The following is a 17,446-nucleotide window of genomic DNA, read 5'->3' as shown; positions in this document are numbered from 1 at the left end:
GGGCAGGGAGGCCATGCCTGCAGTTCAGTGATTGCATGCCTTCAAGAGAGGCCAGGTGAGGGGGAGCTGGACTTAGAACCAAGGAGACTAGAACCGGTCCAGAGAGACCAGAACCCAGTCCAAGAGACCAGAACCGGTCCAGAGAGACCAGAACCCAGTCCAAGCGACCAGAACCCAGTCCAAGAGACCAGAACCGGTCCAGAGAGACCACAACCAACCAGGAGAGACCAGAACCCAGTCCAAGAGACCAGAACCGGTCCAGAGAGACCACAACCAACCAGGAGAGACCAGAACCCAGTCCAAGAGACCAGAACCCAGTCCAAGAGACCAGAACCGGTCCAGAGAGACCACAACCAACCAGGAGAGACCAGAACCAGTCCAGCAAGACCAGAACTCAGTCCAAGACACCAGAACCCAGTCCAAGAGACCAGAACCGGTCCAGAGAGACCAGAACCAGTCCAGCAAGACCAACACAGTCCAAGAAACCAGAACCAATCAAGAGAGACCGGCTCAGGCAGAGCCCAAGAGACCAGAACCTGTCCAGCGAGACCAGAACCAACCAAGAGAGACCGGCTCAGGCAGAGCCCAAGAGACCAGAACCTGTCCAGCGAGACCAGAACCAACCAAGAGAGACCGGCTCAGGCAGAGCCAAGGAGACCAGAACCAGTCCAGAGAGATCAGAACCCAGTCCAAGAGACAGAACCCAGTCCAAGATACCAGAACCGGTCCAGAGAGACCACAACCAACCAGGAGAGACCAGAACCAGTCCAGCAAGACCAGAACCCCATCCAAGAGACCAGAACCCAGTCCAAGAGACCAGAACCTGTCCAGCGAGACCAGAACCAGTCCAGCAAGACCAGAACCCAGTCCAAAGAGACCAGTCCAGAGAGACCAGAACCAGCCAAGAGAGACCGTTATCCTGAACCAAAGAGAACAGGCCCAGCCTATAGAGACCAGAGTCAGCCGACCGGGACTAGATCAGAGAGACCAGGATCATCACACACTGCAGAATTCATCTAGGGGCACTTGTAATTAAAGACACAAACAAATCCCACCCCCAGTCCTGAGAGGGTCCAGGTCAAAGGTATCAAAAGGCAAAGAGACCAGAACCTGTTAAGGGGTACCGGAGCCAGCTAATGCTAAATTGAAGAGAGCCAAAGTAGAGCGCAAAGTGGGCCAAAGAGACTAAACCAGGTTAGAGACAAAGGCAGTCATTGGGAGGGACAGTGAGCTTAGAACTAGAACCTATGCATTTGTGATGGATAAAGGGAAAGAGACCCAGTTTAGGAGACTCTGATTGGGGCTAGGGCAAAGCGGGGGAATTCAGAGACAGGCACAAACCTAAAGAAGGACAGGAACTTTTGTACCAGCCATGCCACCCAAGAAGAAAGGCAAGAAAAAAGGGGATGGCGGCTCCGCCAAAGGCAAGCCAGCAGCGGCAGATCAACCTGTTGTTGAGCCAATGTCTGAGGTCACCAAGGAGTTCTACCTCATCCAGATCCGCGACCTGGAGGGCCAGCTGGCCAGGTGAGTACCTATGTCCCCTGCCTAGTACACCTGCAGCGCATCCCCATGCATCCTCAGCACCCCAACCCTCAGCATCTCTGGGTTATGTCCCATATAGGACATACCAAGCCAGGGCGGGATACATGGGAAGGCACAGACCTCCCTGACTGTAAATCTCTGGAGTGCAATGTTGCTTTCTTGGTGCTTGCTCCCTAAGTCATGGCCAGGGCATCCTATTCTCAGCACTTGTAAACTAGGAAAGTGCCCACTCTCTAGTAAACCTGCATAGCCAAAGCCAATCCCAGGTCAAGTATTTAAGCAGTGAATATGTATTATAACATTTCATAGTCTTCCACCCGCTTGTTGTTAGCCTCTGTGCTCCTTAGGATTGCAAGTCTCCCACACGCTTGTTGTTAGCCTCTTTCTCCCTTAGGATATGCAGTCTCCCAGATGATTGTCAGCAGCCTCTGCACTTCTTAGGATTGCCAGTCTCCCACACGATTGACGTTAGTCTCTCTGCTCCTTAGGATTGCTAGTCTCCCAGAGGCTTGTCATCAACCTCTGCACTCCTTAGGAGTGCCAGTCTTCCACACGCATGTCGTTAGCCTCTGCACGCCTTAGGATTGACAGTCTCCTGGGCTCCTTAGGATTGCCAGTCTCTCACACGCTTGTCCGTAGCCTCTGCGCTCCTTAGGATTGCCAGTCTCCCAGAGTCTCGTAGTTTGCATCTGCATTCCTTTCACTATGAAATATTTCCTATTTTGAGACAAAGTATTTGATCACTAACCTAGCAAGCAGCACTTTATCATATCCGGGTGTACCATTGCGACCCAGCCTAAAGGTACAACCCTAGGAGTTACTCTGGATCAAGAGCTCAATATGAAAGGCCATATCAACAGCCTTGTTTCGGGCACATCTTATCATCTGAAACTGCTCGCTCAGCTCCGACCCTTCTTGAATCCCATCAACTGTGCTACCATTGCACGAGCTATCGCAGGGGCGAAGCTTGATTACTGCTCCAGCCTGTGGCTGGGCATTGCCATGGGTGAACAAGTTATTCAGAACAACGCTGTACTCGTTGTTGAGGGGCTGCGTAGAAGGAACCACGTGTCTGCAGTCAGAAAAGCCCTACATTGGCTCCCCGCTAGCAGCAGGATCACTTCCCGAGTGCTTTGTATTGCACATGATGCTTGAATGGACAGGGCCTCAGGTACCTGAAAATGGAATGCGGTGGGTGCACCATCGGAAAAACTGGCCTGCCGCCTCTTTCAAAGGCATTATCGACCTCCCTATTCCCCTCCTCTTCTCAACTCATCCTGTTAGGTGATCTTAACATCCATCTGGACTCTCCTGATTTCACTCTTCGACTTGATCTCCTTTTCGCCCCTCTCCCCTTCCGCCTCCTCACCTGTTAAGTCGAAATCCAGTTCTTCTCCGAACCTCTTCTTCCACAGCGCCTCCTTTTTTTTGTTTGAGTGGTGGTAGGGTGTACCTCGGAAGGAAGCCACCCTGACCCTTGAAAAAGTGGTCTAGGGGGGCCCCTCTTCCGAAGCAAACTAGTCCAGGGGAAAAAGCCGGATGGCATAAAAAACCCCTGTCAGGCTGTGACCCACAGATCTTCAGCAAGATGGTAAATTCCAGTGAGCGTGGATATGATCCGGAGTGAAGGAAACACTATGTCTGGCAGAATAGTGGAGAGCGGTGTAGCAAGGGAAAAGAGTCCTGGGAAGCAGTTCCAAAGAAAGGAAATAGCGAGGAAGGTAACTCCCTAAATAAGGAGAGAGAGTATGGACCGGAGGTAGGAACAGGCTGGACCCAGAGAGGACGGGAAAACAGCTAGGGCTGGGCAGGGTGAAGGCGCTTAATAGGAAGACAGACAGACAAGGGAGCCAGGACAAGAAAAAACAGCAGTGTGTCAACCTGAAAGCCTAACGCGCGAAGGTTGCAACGCGTAGGCTTCTGGGTTGAGACTAGGGGAAAAAGGGCTTGTGACGTCGGAAGACTAGACCGCGGCACACGGTGCGTGAGAACGTGGCGGCTCAGGTCGATGGCGGCTCAAACGCCATCGGGGCCAGAGCCGCCAGCTTCCGTGGCGTGTGACACCAGATTCCTCAGGTCCTTTGCACAACCTGTGTGACTCTCCCTTTTTATTCTTCGCTCTGGCCCCACGCACACCGTGGGCCACACCTTGGATGCCCTCATCTCTACTGACATCTCTCTCTCTATCCCTCTCACTACTTCCATCTCCTGGACTGACCACTGTCTTCACTCAACACAACTGAAGCTCTCCTCTCCTGTTGCAGCAATACATTGGGCACAGTCACTTGGCTTCAAAGTCACCAGACCCATGAAAAAAGTGACAGTGGCTGCTTTTGCCTCCTACTATTCTCCTCCGCCCACTCCTTCGGCTGACTCCCACCTTGACACAGCCTTCGCCAACCTCCCACCCTGACACAGTTCTCGCTAACCTCAATCTCTCTATCTCCAACACTCTTGACATTCTTGCCCTGCCAGGAGGGACTGACTGAAGCCTTCCAAAAAGTGAAACTCTTGGTACGACTCCGATCTGTTGCCCTTAAACGCAAGTGTAGGACATCTGAGCGGAAATGGTTGCGTCGGGTAAACCATCAGACAAACTAGACTGCCGCCTCCTTCAAAGGCATTATCGACTCTGCATCCGCACCGAGAAAAGAGTCTTTGTTCTTGCCAGCATCTCTGCGCATCAAACAACACAGCCAAACTTTTCAAAGTCTGCAAGGAACTGGCCAATCCTGCATCAGCCTCTTCCTTTGTCACACCCACCCATGACCTCTGCTCGACCTTGGTTGCACACTTCACCACAAAAACCCAAGACAACCTTTCCACCCAAGACATACTTTCCACCCTATCTTCCACAGCATACACCAACACTGGAGCCTCCCTTGGCCCTCTCCTCTTGCCCTCTCTTCTCTTTTGCCCGTCACACCGGGTGAGGTCACCAGACAAGTCAGATCTATGAAGGCTTCATCCCTACAGGTGGACCCCTGCCCCTACAAAACCATTAAAGACAATATCGACTCCCTCGCCCCAGCCTCGGCTGATCTTTGCAATCTCTCCTTTTCCACTGGAGCTTTCCCAACTGCCCTGAAGCACTCACTTGTGCACCCTCTGCTCAGAAAACCCTCTGCCGACCCCTCCATTCTAGCAAACTACCACCCTATCTCTGTCACTCCTTTCCTGGGCAAACTCCTTGAGAAACTGGCTATCTCTCAGCTGACCATCCACACTGAATCCATTGGCTCCTTCCACGACCATCAATCTGGCTTTGGAGCATCCATAGGCCCAGAAACTGCTCTTCTGAACACCTGTGAAGACCTGCTCTCAAATCTTGACACTAACGCCCCCTCTATCCTCATTCTCCTTGACCTCTCCTCTGCCTTCGACATGGTTAACCACGACATCCTGATCAAACGTCTCTGTGACACCCTGGGAATCACAGATCTGGCTCTGGCATGGTTAACCTCCTTCCTCTCCGACCACCCATCCCATGTGGAACTCGGAGCCTTTCATTCAACTATCACTTTCTCGATATGTGGCATTCCCCAGGGATCTAACCTATCCCCCTGGTACTTCAACATCTATATGGCTGCCTTGGCTCTTGTGATTGCCACTTTCACCTCTAACTTCCAATGCTATGCGGATGACAAACAGCTATGTTTCAGGCTACCCGCAGCCGCCACCTCCTCCTCCTCGCTCATACCTGACTGTTCGCTATTCAGTCTTGGTGTGCTGCAAACAACCTCTGCCTCAACGCCACTAAGACTGAGATTTTTCGCATTGGGATTCCTGCTCCCGCTTTCCCACTTTCGCTCTGGCCGACCTCCCTTGGCCCTGCACCCGCACCCTCCTGCGAAGCAAGAAACCTTGGGGTCATCTTTGATTCTACTCTCTCCTTCTCCTCCCACATTACAGACATCTCTAAAAAGTCTATCAGCTACACCTCCTCAGAGGTACTCTACCTTTCCTCACTTCCCCCCGAGGCTCACTGTCTCCAGAGGCCTGGTTCTCTTCAGGCTGGACTATTGCAGTAGTCTCTTCCTCAACCTCCCTTCTCTGCCCTGCGCCCTCTGCAACTCATCCAGAACAGAATCGCAAGACTTATCCTTGGCCTCAAGCCCAGGGACCGCATCTCTCTGGCGCTGAAATTTCTTATTAAGCACCCTGCACCCCCTGCTCGATTCCCTCCCATGATTCATCCTAATTGTTCTCTGTTGTCTCGTCTTGTCTAAGCGCCTTGGGCTTTTTGTTTTCGCGACATGCACATAAAATAAATAAATACTAAATAAATATGGGAATCATTTCATGATAGCATTTGCAACCGTTTTCATGGCAAAAACCTGAGGCGAGTATTACACTTCCCTTCCTTTGTTCAAACCTTTAGCAGTTTCTGGGCTCAGCTGTAGTTTTTGAATTTGAAACATTGAACACTGCAATCATCCAATAAGTAGCAACCTTGGACAAATCACAAAATGCTATCCCTACTGATGAAGGCTAACCCCTCCTGTGCCTAAGCAGACCGTCTTACTCCTCAGCAAGTCAAGCCTATTGTCCCTTTAGTGGCCCCTCCCCTCGCTGAACTATTCAACCTGTCCATCGAATCTGCTTGCTTTCCCTCAGCATTCAAAACGGCCACGGCCATCCCTCTCCTAAAAAAGTAAGGGGCGGCCGCTGACCCAAACCTACCTGCCAACTTTCACCCTGTGTCTCTTTCTGCACTACTCTAAAGTGCTTGAAAGGGTTGTGTTCAACCGTCTTACCAATTTTGTTGACATCCACAACCTTCCAGTCCCCCTACATGCAGGTTTCCGCTCCTGTCACTCCACAGAATCTGCTCCCATGAATGTGTTCAACTTCATCGCTTCTGTATCCTAATACTCATTGACCTGTCTGCTGCCTTTTGACACTGTCAATCACTCTGATCTCCTTAATTCTCTTTCTTCTTGGATTGTACTTTGGGTTCACATACCAACTCTTCGCTGACGACACCCAAATCATCTTCTCTTTTCCTGAACTCTCCTCTGATGTCCATCAAAATTTCAGACTGTCTATCTGCCATTCAATATTGGATGTTTTTGGGCTCTGTGATGTTAAACTCTACCAAAACAGAGTTGCTCCTCTTCCCTGCCTATACAGTCCTACTTGACACTCTCTTCTATTCCTCTTCAGCTAGAAACCTCAGAGTCATCTATGACCCCTCTCACACCTTCTCTACTTCCATCTCCAAATCTGCAACAGTAGCTTGCCTCAACCTCCTAAACATTAGGAAAATCAGGCACCTCCTTCCTTTCAACACTGCCAAGCATCTCTTAACCACTCTTGTTTTATCTAAACTGGATTACTATGCCTGCATCCTCTTTGGTCTCTCCAACTATTCTTTGTTGTCTCAACAAGATCATTAACTTCACTCCCAGGGCTATCTTTGAACTCCCTCACTTCACACCTACTTTCTTGTACCGTCACCAGGCTGGATGACTGATGATGCAAAACTGAGCCAGATTCAAATGTCTTATCCTGGTTCACAAATGTATCCATGGTAAGGCACCAATGTATCTATTCTCCTCTATCCACCTCTACAAGCCTTCTTGTAATCTCATCTCTGTCTCTTCTATCCTTGTGGCTCCTCGCCCTCCCCATGCTTCCTCTCACTTCTGCACCTTCTCTCTTCTTGCTCCACTTGCATGGAATTCTCTTCCCCCGGACATCTGAGAAACAGTCCACACAGATTTGTTCAAAACCCCAACTAAAAGCCTACCTCCTTGCCTCAGAGTTACCCTCTTAATCTACCTCTCATCTGCCTGCTAGCTAACATGTTTACCTCGCCTCTGTCCTTCACTTCCTCTGCCTCCACTCTAGCACTTCACCCATCATGGTCACATCCCGAGCACAGCTGGCCGTACCGCCTACCTGCACTTAATGTCCAATGTTCAGTGCCCTTAAACTATGTATGTACACTTATGTATTCGCCCCAGTGACTATTCCATTTACTCCCCTCCACAACCCGGTCAGAATGTCCCTCAAACTCGCCCCATTATAAGAAGCTCACTGCTTCCCGTCAAATCTGATTTCTTTTGTATCTATTGTACATTCTTTTATGATCAAAAGAGCATTGTGCTTCCTGTATATAAATAAAGAAACCTAGCTTAGCCATCGCTCTAACGTTTTCCTTGTAATTACATTTCTGATTTCTTGAGTACATGGATTATGCCTGGTTTTTGTATTGGGCTCCATAGGCCGTTGTTGGCAGCATCATAGAGGGAGGGGTGTGGCCTTGATTGGTGGACTCTTTGTGAACTGTGTCAGGGGAGCTTCCATGTGTTAAAGCGCAGCTCTGGTGCCTCCATTTTCTGAGCCGCAAGCTCGCCTATTTATCTTAAATATGGTGGCACTCTTCCACGTGTCTCTGGGGACACCCAGCCTACTGCTTACAGAAGTGCGTCATGCAAGGGGGCGGGAAGGGCGCCAGCACCCAATTGAAGGGCATGCCAGACTCTGCTCACGCCTGATGGGGAGCCTTCATTGAGCACCGTCAGTTACTCAGTGATGGATAGAACAGCACGAAAGATGATATGCAGCGTGCTACAAGAAGTATAGTTTCTCACCACCTTGCCTTTTTTAACAAAATGGATAAATATTTCAACTAGCCCCAGGCTAGTGTAGGACTCGTGTTTTATTAGGCACTCCTTAAACTCCATCCTTTGGATAGCACTGTTCCATGCCCAGCACCTGCCTCTGAACAGAACCTGAGCAACCAATCTACCTTATTGGAAGGAGCCAAAGTGGTTTGCACTGGGGATATCACTTACCCCTGAAGAGCTATGCCTCTTCCACCCCTTCCCATCCCAAACCACTCCAGGCTGCATGATTGAGAAGGAGATTACCCTCCCCAAGGCTGCACTTAGAATCTTGAGAAGCTCAAAGCTGTGTTTGCCACCTGGTCTCTGACCGTCCACCCCGGGGGATTAACTATGGGTGCACGCTACATCTTTTGGGTGCCGGAGCCGTCAAGCAGAGACCAAGAGTCTACCTCGGGTGATGCAGACGATGAAGACTACTTGCAGGATCCATGACAAAACCATAACCACAGGAGTGTAGTGTCCCTCTGGGAATCGGCCAGGCTACTGGGCTTCTTGGCCTTTTCCATTCAAGCCATACCTCCTGGGTATCTGCATTATAGAGCCACTGAAGATCATCAGTGGCTTGCGATCCAATCTCTCTTACTCCCAAGAGGTTCTCCTGGTCTCAAAGTGTGGCTCAAGTGGACGCTTCATCTTGCTCAAGATGGACAACGTGTCAGCGGTGAGTTAGATCAACCGATTGGGGGACACAAGGTCCAGAATTCTTGCAGAATTTACCAAAGACTTATGGTGTTACTGCCTACAGAATTGATTCTCTGTAGATCAGAGTACTTGCCAGGACTCTCTGACATTGTGCCTGACCGGTGCTCAAGTCATCGCAGGGAACACAGCTGACCGGTGCTCCAGACATCGCAGGGATCACAGCAACCTTGCCAGGCCTCTCCATTGTTGTGCCTGACCAGTGCACCAGAAATCGCAGGGATCACAGCAACCTTGCCACGCCACTCTGGCGTTGTGCCTGACCAGTGTTCCAGACATCACAGGGATCACAGCAACCTTACCAGGCTTCTCCAATGTTGTGGCTGAACCATGCTCCAGACATCTCAGAGATTACCGCAACTGGAGATTGAACCCTTGTGTGCTCATAGAGTTAGCAGTTCTGAGATGGTCTCCCAGACTGACCTTTTCCCCTTCAGGCTCAATGTACAACTTCCACTCTTCAGCTGGAGGACGGACCCATTTGCCACCATGACGGGTGCTCTGCTCCAGCCTTGGAGACCGGGGAGAGAGTATGTATTCCCTCCCCATTCTGAGAGTGCTAGTGAAGGTGCGTAGAGAGAAAGTTTCCGTGCTACTATGTTATGTTATAAAAACGTATTCCGTGCACACTGCCCCAAAGGGCACCTGGGCGCTAGGACATATACAGCAGGCAAAGCACACTATAACCTAGAATAGCAATTTTTTCAAAAACCGTTGAAAGTGAAAGTGATTCTCAGTACATCTAAGCGCCGCAGGCAGATCATTCCACAGCTTGTCTGCCGCAATGGAAAAAGCACGGCCACCTACCCTAGACAACCAGAATTTAGGAGTGACCACTAAACAGGCATTGCCGGACTGGAGAGTCCGTCCAGGAATATAGGGCAGCAACGTATCCTGCAAGTAGTCAGCCCCCTGGTGGTAATGCGCCTGGTGAACCACTGGGATCCGGTGAAGGGCCTGCAGCACTGGGCTAATATGAGAGCCATATGGAGTGGAGGTGGCTACCCGAGCGGCTACATTCTGCGAAAGCCGTAACCTGCGCATAACCCCCACCGCGTTGAGCCAGGTACAGGGCATTGCAATAATCAATGCGACTGGTAACTATCGAGGCAACCACTATAGGACGCAAGTGAGTAGGAAGGAAAGTCAGCACTTTGCGCAGTACTTTAAGAAGAAAGCGGCCCGTTTTACCAAATGCGCTCACCTGAGATCCATTGATAGCGAACCAGAAAAATAGACTCCCAAATGTTTTACTGCCGTCAACGGAGTGGGTAAATCACCCACAGCGGGAGGCCAGAAAGAAGGAGTCCGGAGAGTGGAATCCAGGGGAGACCCAACCACCAGAATCTCTGACTTGTCCCTGTTCAGTTTAAGCAAGTTGCTATTCATCCAGCCCTTTATGGCCCCCAGGCACTCCCATAAGTGCAACAATGTCTCTGACCGGTCAGGATCCAACCGGACCAGAATCTGAGTGTCGTCGGCATAAGAATAGCACACAGAAGCCATGGGAGCAGAAAAGACCTACCAGCGGTTGGACATAGATGTTAAATAACATCGGGGACAAGGCAAAGCCTTGGAGGACACAAGAAGAAAGTAAATAGGAAGAAGAGAGGAAAGGAGGAAGGGAGATTGATTGGCCCCTGGCTGTCAGGAAAGATGACCTGGCCAGGACAGAACTAGAGAGGCCTGCCATAGCCATGCAGGACAGTAGGATGGAGTGGTTGACCGTGTCGAATACCGCAAACAGGTCTAACAAAATCAAGGCTCCCGCTCCACCCCGGTACACAAGCATGGCCAGGTCATCAAGTACCGATACTAGAACATTCTCTGTTCCACGTCCCGGATGGAACCCAGACTGAAAGGGGTACAAAAAAGTGTGAGGTTTCAAGAAAAGAAGAAAGAATCGGTGACACCAGAGACTCCAAAAGCTTTATTAAGAACAACAGGAGAGAAATATGATAATGTTAATGTTAAAGGTTACTTGTACCGTGCACTATCATCACCAGAGTGGTCCCCTGGCGCTCTGGCGCATCTACAAAAGGATGGTGTGGAACACGTAGGCTGTGGGATCGGTTAGTAGGGTGCATCGGGAATAGGAAAGGGAGATATGATGTTCAGTTGGCAGCTTCAGTTCGGTTTGCACCGTTCGCTGAGCCTAGGTACAATTTCCGAGTCTGAGCGATTCCCTTGTGTTGTTGTGCATGGTTATGTGTTGTTTGTGTGTTGTTGCAGTGTGGTGAAGTACGTGCGGTTTTCTGTGCAGAGATGTGATCATCAGAGTTTCTGTAGGAGAAGAGTTTGCAGAAAAATTAGGTTTTAGTATTGGGTTAGCAGGGTTTTTTTCTTACCTCTTTGCTTTGGTTTCTGTGATCGGCTTTTATAACCATCCTGTGTGCTTTGATATTGTTTGGCATCCTAGTCGGCAGGTACTTTGCGGTGTGGTTATCTTCTGTAGAAGTCTAGCAGTATGTGGCCATGGGTCGTGGAGGTGTGTCCCCCTGCCCGCCCCAGGGTTAGAGATGGGTAGGTTAGGAAGGTTATGGGTCTCTCCCTTGACTTCTAGTGGGGGGGGGGGTCCCTGCCTACTTTGGTATTCCTCTGTAAACCTGGTGGGGTTTGTGCATGAGCGGTCCAATATGTCCTCCCTATGTCCACCAGTTGGGGCTGTTTAGGCAATGGATTGTGGGTCCCTCCCTAGGCTTCCTGTTTCTGCCAGGATGTATGATTCCTACTGGTTCCCTTCTGATTCTGGGGTGAAGAGCCACATTTTTTGACATTTTCTGAATTCCAGATGATCCCTTGTATTGCGTATGTTTTTCTGGTAGGCAATTCCATGTTTTAGGAGCCAGGTGTGAGAAAGATGCTCCACCAAATGTTCTTTTATTGTATGGTTTCGATTCTAGGCGAATGTCGTAGCTTGATCTGAGTGGTCTTGCTGGATGGTAGATGGTTATTTTCTTCTTTAGGAACTCTGCCCTCGGCCGTGGTTTGCTCTGTGCGTTATGCACATAGTTTTGAGCCTTATTTGCTGTTTTATCGGTAGTCGGTGTTGTATTTTCAGTGCTGGGCTAATGTGTTCTCTTCGTGGTAATATGAGCAGGAGTCTGGCCGCTGCATTTCGGATACACTGAAGTTTCTTTAATAGGCGTTCTGGGATTCCTAGGTATACGCTGTTGGCGTAGTGTACTCTGGCCATGATGAGTGTTATGATGGTGAGTATTTTGTGGGTGGAGGAGAGGAACGGTAGGATCCTTTTTACTGTGTGCAGGAGGAAGAAGCATGTCTTGATTATAGCATTTACTTGTGGCTCAAGTGTTAGTTCATTGTCCATCGGGGCTTCGAGGTTCTTTACTGTTGTTGATGGTGTCAGTGCTGTTCCTAGTTCTGTTGGCCATGGGATGTAGTGGCTGTTTTTGGCTATAACCATTATTTCTGTTTTGCCACTGTTCTATCTGTTAGGAAAGATTTAATCCAGCGGAAGGCTAGGTCATTGATTCCTATTTCTTCCAATCTCCTGACGATGATGTCATGGTTGACTGTGTCAAATGCTGCAGAGAGATCCAGAAGTATCAGAGCTGCGCTTGTGTCTGAGTCTGCATTAGCCTTCAGGTCGTCCCAGATTGAGATCAGTGCTGTTTCTGTTCCTCTAATCGGTCTGAACCCTACTTGTGCCTGGTGCAGCAGAAGGTGTTTTTCTATGTAATCTTGTATTGTTCTATATACATAGGTTTCAAGCAGTTTCGCTGGATAGGAGATGTTGTTTGGGATGGGTCTGTAGTTGTCGAGGTCTTCCATGTTGCCTGTGTGTCATTGAGGAGCGGCTTGATGCATGCTGATTTGAATGATCGCTGTACTTACATAGTGATTGGTTGAAAAGGTTTCTGTAGTGTTCCATGGGTGCTCCTTGCGTGAGGATTGATTTGTATATGACTGGGGGGTAGGGATCCATGGGGGAGCTGGCTTTGTTGCTGTTCTTTCCAGCTTGACAAATGTCTCTGCTGATACTTGGGGAAAGTTTTGTAGTTTGTTCTGACAATCCTCGGCTGGCATGGTCGGTTGCGTGTTGTGGTAGATTGGTCTGCTTTGTATGATTTGATGGATGGTGCTGATTTGTTCTTGAAGTCATCTGCGAGGTTGTTGTATAGTTTCAGTAATGGCACAGGTGTGTTGGTGCATCCAGGGGGGGTTCTAATTTCGTTCATGATGTTAAACAGTTTTTTCTTAGTGTTAGCAGCTTTGGAGATTCAGTTGTCATAGAATTTCTTTTTGGCCTTGTGGATTTCCTTTTTGTTTCAGCAGATTTGTCGTTGAAATTGTAACTTCTTTGCCTGGTCATATTTTTTCCTCCATTCTAGTTCAAGCATCTTGTTTTGTCATTTAATGTAGCTGAGAAGCGGGTTAAACAATTTTGCTGTTGTTCTTTTGTGTGATGGGGTGAAAGGGTTTTTCCTTGGAGATGTCATCGATTGTTTCGGCGATCCACTTGTGCAGTAGTTCTGTTTGTTTGTCGAGGTCAGCTTCGTCCAGGGCCATTGTTGGTGGTTTGTTGATTTCCAGTTGTTCTATTAGGTTGCTAGCTTTGATGGTACTCCAGTTTCTTTTCATGGCGGTGGTCAGTTTGTCCAGTTGTTTGGCTGTTGTCCTGGGTAGCGTGATTACGAAAGGGATGATGAGGTGGTCGCTCCACAGGGTCTGTACTGGTGGTGCTGTGGTGATTAGGTTTTTGTTGGCGAAGATTGCGTCTAGTGTATGACCTGCTGAGTGAGTTGCTCCTTTGACTAGGTGATGTAGTTTCAATGTCTTCAATTGTTTGGATAGTGATTTTTGTGAGTTAGCGGTTTATTCTGGAGACCAGTTGTTGAAGTATCCCAGGATTATCAGGTGTTTCTGCTTGATGGCTAGGTTGGTAATGACTTCTGTGAAGGCGTCCACGAAGGTCGCATCATATGTTGGTGGTCTGTAAACTAGAACAAATTTGAGGTTTGTTTTGGGGTTTGCTGTTAGGTGAACGATTAGGGATTCACAGTTTCCGATGCTTAGCTGTTCATCTGTTTAATTTTCAGGTGTTCCTTGTAAGCTACTGCCAGTCCTCCTCCTCTTTTGTTTTTTCTGTTTGCCTATGAGCACTTGAAGGTGTCGGGGAGGCAGTTGTGTAGTGTGATTTAGTAGTTTTCGTCTAGCCAAGTTTCTGTTGTGAATAGGATGTCAATATCCCCGTCGCACAGGAGGTCAAAAATCTCTGTGGCATGTTCGGACATTGATTTTACGTTGATTAGGTTACAATGGATCTTTCCGCCAGGGTTATGTTTATTTTTTGTCTGTTTTGTCTTGCAGTAGTTATGTTGGGTTGCTTCTGTTTTGCTTACACAAATTGATTGGAGCTCTGTGGGCTCTGCTTCGTCGTTGCATCGTTCTGTTAGATTGGTAGCTGTGTTTGAGAAATCTTCTACTTCTTCATTTTCTATATTCTGATGTGGTTGTTGACACTTCCCTTGTATTGTTGTGATATAGGGAGTGAGGGTGTTGATTTTGGTCCTTTCTCTTCTTTGATCTTCTCTTCTTTTCCTGCAAGGTTCCAGTAGGTTTTCTGTCTGCCTAGAAGTGCCAGTGGCATTGGGGTGTTGTGGTGTGGAGGCAGTTGCGAGGTAGAGTGTTAGATATAGGGATTTGTTTCTTCCCCATGATGTTTGTTCTGTTGGTCGTGGTGTTTGTAGGGGCGTGTTCTGTATTTGTGGCCATTTCTTCTGGAGAGTGAGCAGCTGCATTGAGATTGTTACATGTTCCGTGTTTCGTGGCAGCATCCTGTTCTGTGTCTTAATCTCTTCTCTCATCTTTTCTCGCCTCTTCTACTGTTCTTCTCTCTTTTTCAGTCTCCCCTCTCGCCCCCCCTTAAATCCCTCTACCACTCTGACATCCGAACCCTTTGTCTTCTCTCGCCCCATGATTCCAACTCCAATTCACTTTCCAACCTAGGCTGGCTTCCCTTCCACTCCCAACTCAAATTCCACTTCCTTTGTCTCATCTTTAAATCTCTTCATGACCTTGCCCCTCCTTACCTCTCCTCTCTTCTCTCCGTCTATGCCCCCTCTCGCTCCCTACGCACTGCTGATCTCTTTTTACTCTCTGTTCCCCCACCTCCTTGTGCCTCGTCTCGTTTCCGCTCCTTCCAGCTCCTTGCCCCCCTACATTGGAACTCCTTTTCTTTCTCTAGCCACTCCATGTCCACCTATTCCTCCTTAAAATCACTCCTTCTTCACCCCCTCCATGACTTCTCTCCCCTTCCTCCTCTTCTTTCTCCTCCCCACTCCGTCTTTCTGTTCCTTATCTCTCCCTGTCTCCCCAATGATCTCCACCCTCCCTTGTACCCTCTCTACTCCCTTTTCACTTTTCATTTTCTCCTTCCCATACCTCTCCTCTTCTCTTCCTTCCCAAATGCAAATTGTTCCACATGCTGTTTTTCTGGTTTGATCCATGTATATCTCATTGCTTCTATGATCCATGTTTGATGTTTTCTGGTTGTTATGCTGTAAAGCGCTTTGGAGTAAAACGCTATATGAACAATAAAATACAAATACAAATCTTGTGGCCATAGATGGCTGCAGGGCTTGGATTATTTTTTTTTAGTTTGGTTTACAGGGGCTGTAGCCCACCTGTAGGACCTTTTGTGGTTTGGATGGTGTTGAGTCTTGTCTTTTTGCATTGTGATTGCACGGTGCACTATGTGGCCCAGCTTCTTTTGTACATGGTTATAATCCGGGGCTAGTTGTGGGTAAATTGTGATATAGCGGAGCGGGCTGCTGTTGTAGATTGGCTGGGGTGTCTGCGTATGAGTGATAATGAAACATTTGAGGGATTCTGGGCTTGGGTTGTTCTAGGGTGCAGGTAGTTTGCTGGGGGTTTCCCGGGTGGCTGCCTAAATAGTGGATTTGGTTTTTGTATCTCTCTTTCCTGTGGGTGGAGGGTCTAAGTGCAGTGTTGTTGGGATATTAAACGTTGGAGAAACGGTAGGCAGTTGGGTTAACGGTCGGTTGTGGGAGGTGAATGACCTGACCTTGGTTTTTAGTTAGTTGGGTAGTGATGATAGTTGCTTTCAGCGGGTAGCCGGATGTTCCTGGATGGTTTGTGAAGGCCTGGGTTTCACAAAATGGCAGATATAAACACTCCTAAATTTGAGATTCCTGCAATGTGGGAGAAGGGCCTAGACTTCACAGGGTGGCAGATATAAGCACACCTAAATTTGAGACTCCTCATCAGTGCGAGAAAGGTTCTGGGTCTTACACAGTGGCAGATATAAACACACCTACGTTTGAGATTCCTAAACAACCTGGAGAAAGGCCTGGGCTTCACAAAATGACAGATATAAACACACCTAAATTAGAGATTCCTACACAGCGGGAGGAAGGCCTAGTTTTCACAAAATGGCTGATACAAACCCACCTAAATTTGAGATTCCTGGACAGCGGGAGAAAGGCCTGGGTTCAGGGCTTTAAGTGGGGTAAGAAATCGAGGGGGGGCCCTCATTTGGGGGCGTGGATTGTGGGGGCGTGGCCTAAAACGTACGCAAATCGTAAGGTATGCACACACATATATATGCATGTTATATATCTGTGTGCGTACCTAACTATGGTTTGTGTACTTTGCAAGCCATCTTTTCTAAACATAGAAATATTTCTATGTTTAGAAAAGATGGCTTGCAAAGAACACAAACCATAGTAAGGTACGCACACAGATATATAACATGCATATATATGTGTGTGTGCATACCTTACGGTTTGCCTACTTTTCAGGCCATTTTTTAAAAAAAACATTTCGGTTTTTATAAAAGATGGCTTTGAAAGTACATAATTCAAGCCATCTTTTATAAAGCTTTGACTACGGACAAAATTGTCCGTCGGCAAAGCTTTATAAAAGATGGCTTGAATTGTGTACTTTTCAAGCCATCTTTCATAAACCTCAAAAAATATCAAGGAATCCCCAGGTTCGCCGAGGGTTAAAGACGCCTCGGCGACCTGGGGAAACAAAGGGACAGTAACTGCCTCTGGTGACCCCTCGCGCGAGAGGTCACCAGAGGCAGTTACTATGATTTACAGAAGTGGCAGCCAGGCACAGCATTGCTGTGGCTGGCTGCCACTTCTGTCAGATCGCCTGACTTCATGGCAGGCGCATATCCCGTCGCGGCTGCCGCCGCGACGGGATAATGCATCCCGCCAATGTTGCGTGTGGTGGGACGGGGGCCCCGGCAGGGCCCCGGCTCAGTCCCACTTTTTGGAGACTGCCGGGGCCCAGCCCCGGCAGGCCCCGGCCCACTTAAAGCCCTGCCTGGGTTTCACAAAATGGTAGATATAAATATACCTAAATTTGAGATTTTAAGACATCGGGAGAAAGACCTGGGTTTCACAAAAAGGCAGATATAAACTCAGCTAAGTTTGAGATTCTTAGACAGCGGGAGAAAGGTCTGGGTTTCACAGAATGGAAGATATAAACGCACCTAAATTTGAGATTCCTAGACAGTGGGAGACTCCGTTTTAGCAGTGTTAGACATAGTTATAGCACCAATATGAGCATTG

At 48.5% G+C, this 17,446-nt stretch overlaps 1 protein-coding gene across 1 annotated transcript in view; it reads left to right on the top strand.

The window, feature by feature from the left end:
- The first annotated feature begins 1,162 nt into the window (after positions 1–1,162).
- Positions 1,163–17,446, top strand: part of CFAP157 (cilia and flagella associated protein 157) — a 261,513-nt gene continuing 245,229 nt past the window's right edge. Inside the window, exon 1 of the mRNA XM_069609140.1 lies at positions 1,163–1,527. Within this exon, the coding sequence (XP_069465241.1) occupies positions 1,373–1,527 (155 nt within the window). The 5' untranslated portion in view covers positions 1,163–1,372. The remainder of the gene's footprint in view (positions 1,528–17,446) is intronic.

The sequence above is a fragment of the Ambystoma mexicanum genome, chromosome 8, assembly GCF_040938575.1.
Source record: "Ambystoma mexicanum isolate Mex_15411 chromosome 8, UKY_AmexF1_1, whole genome shotgun sequence".
Lineage (NCBI taxonomy): Eukaryota > Metazoa > Chordata > Amphibia > Caudata > Ambystomatidae > Ambystoma > Ambystoma mexicanum.
The sequence above is the reverse complement of the archived record's forward strand: the minus strand, read 5'-3'. Positions and strand labels throughout refer to the sequence as shown.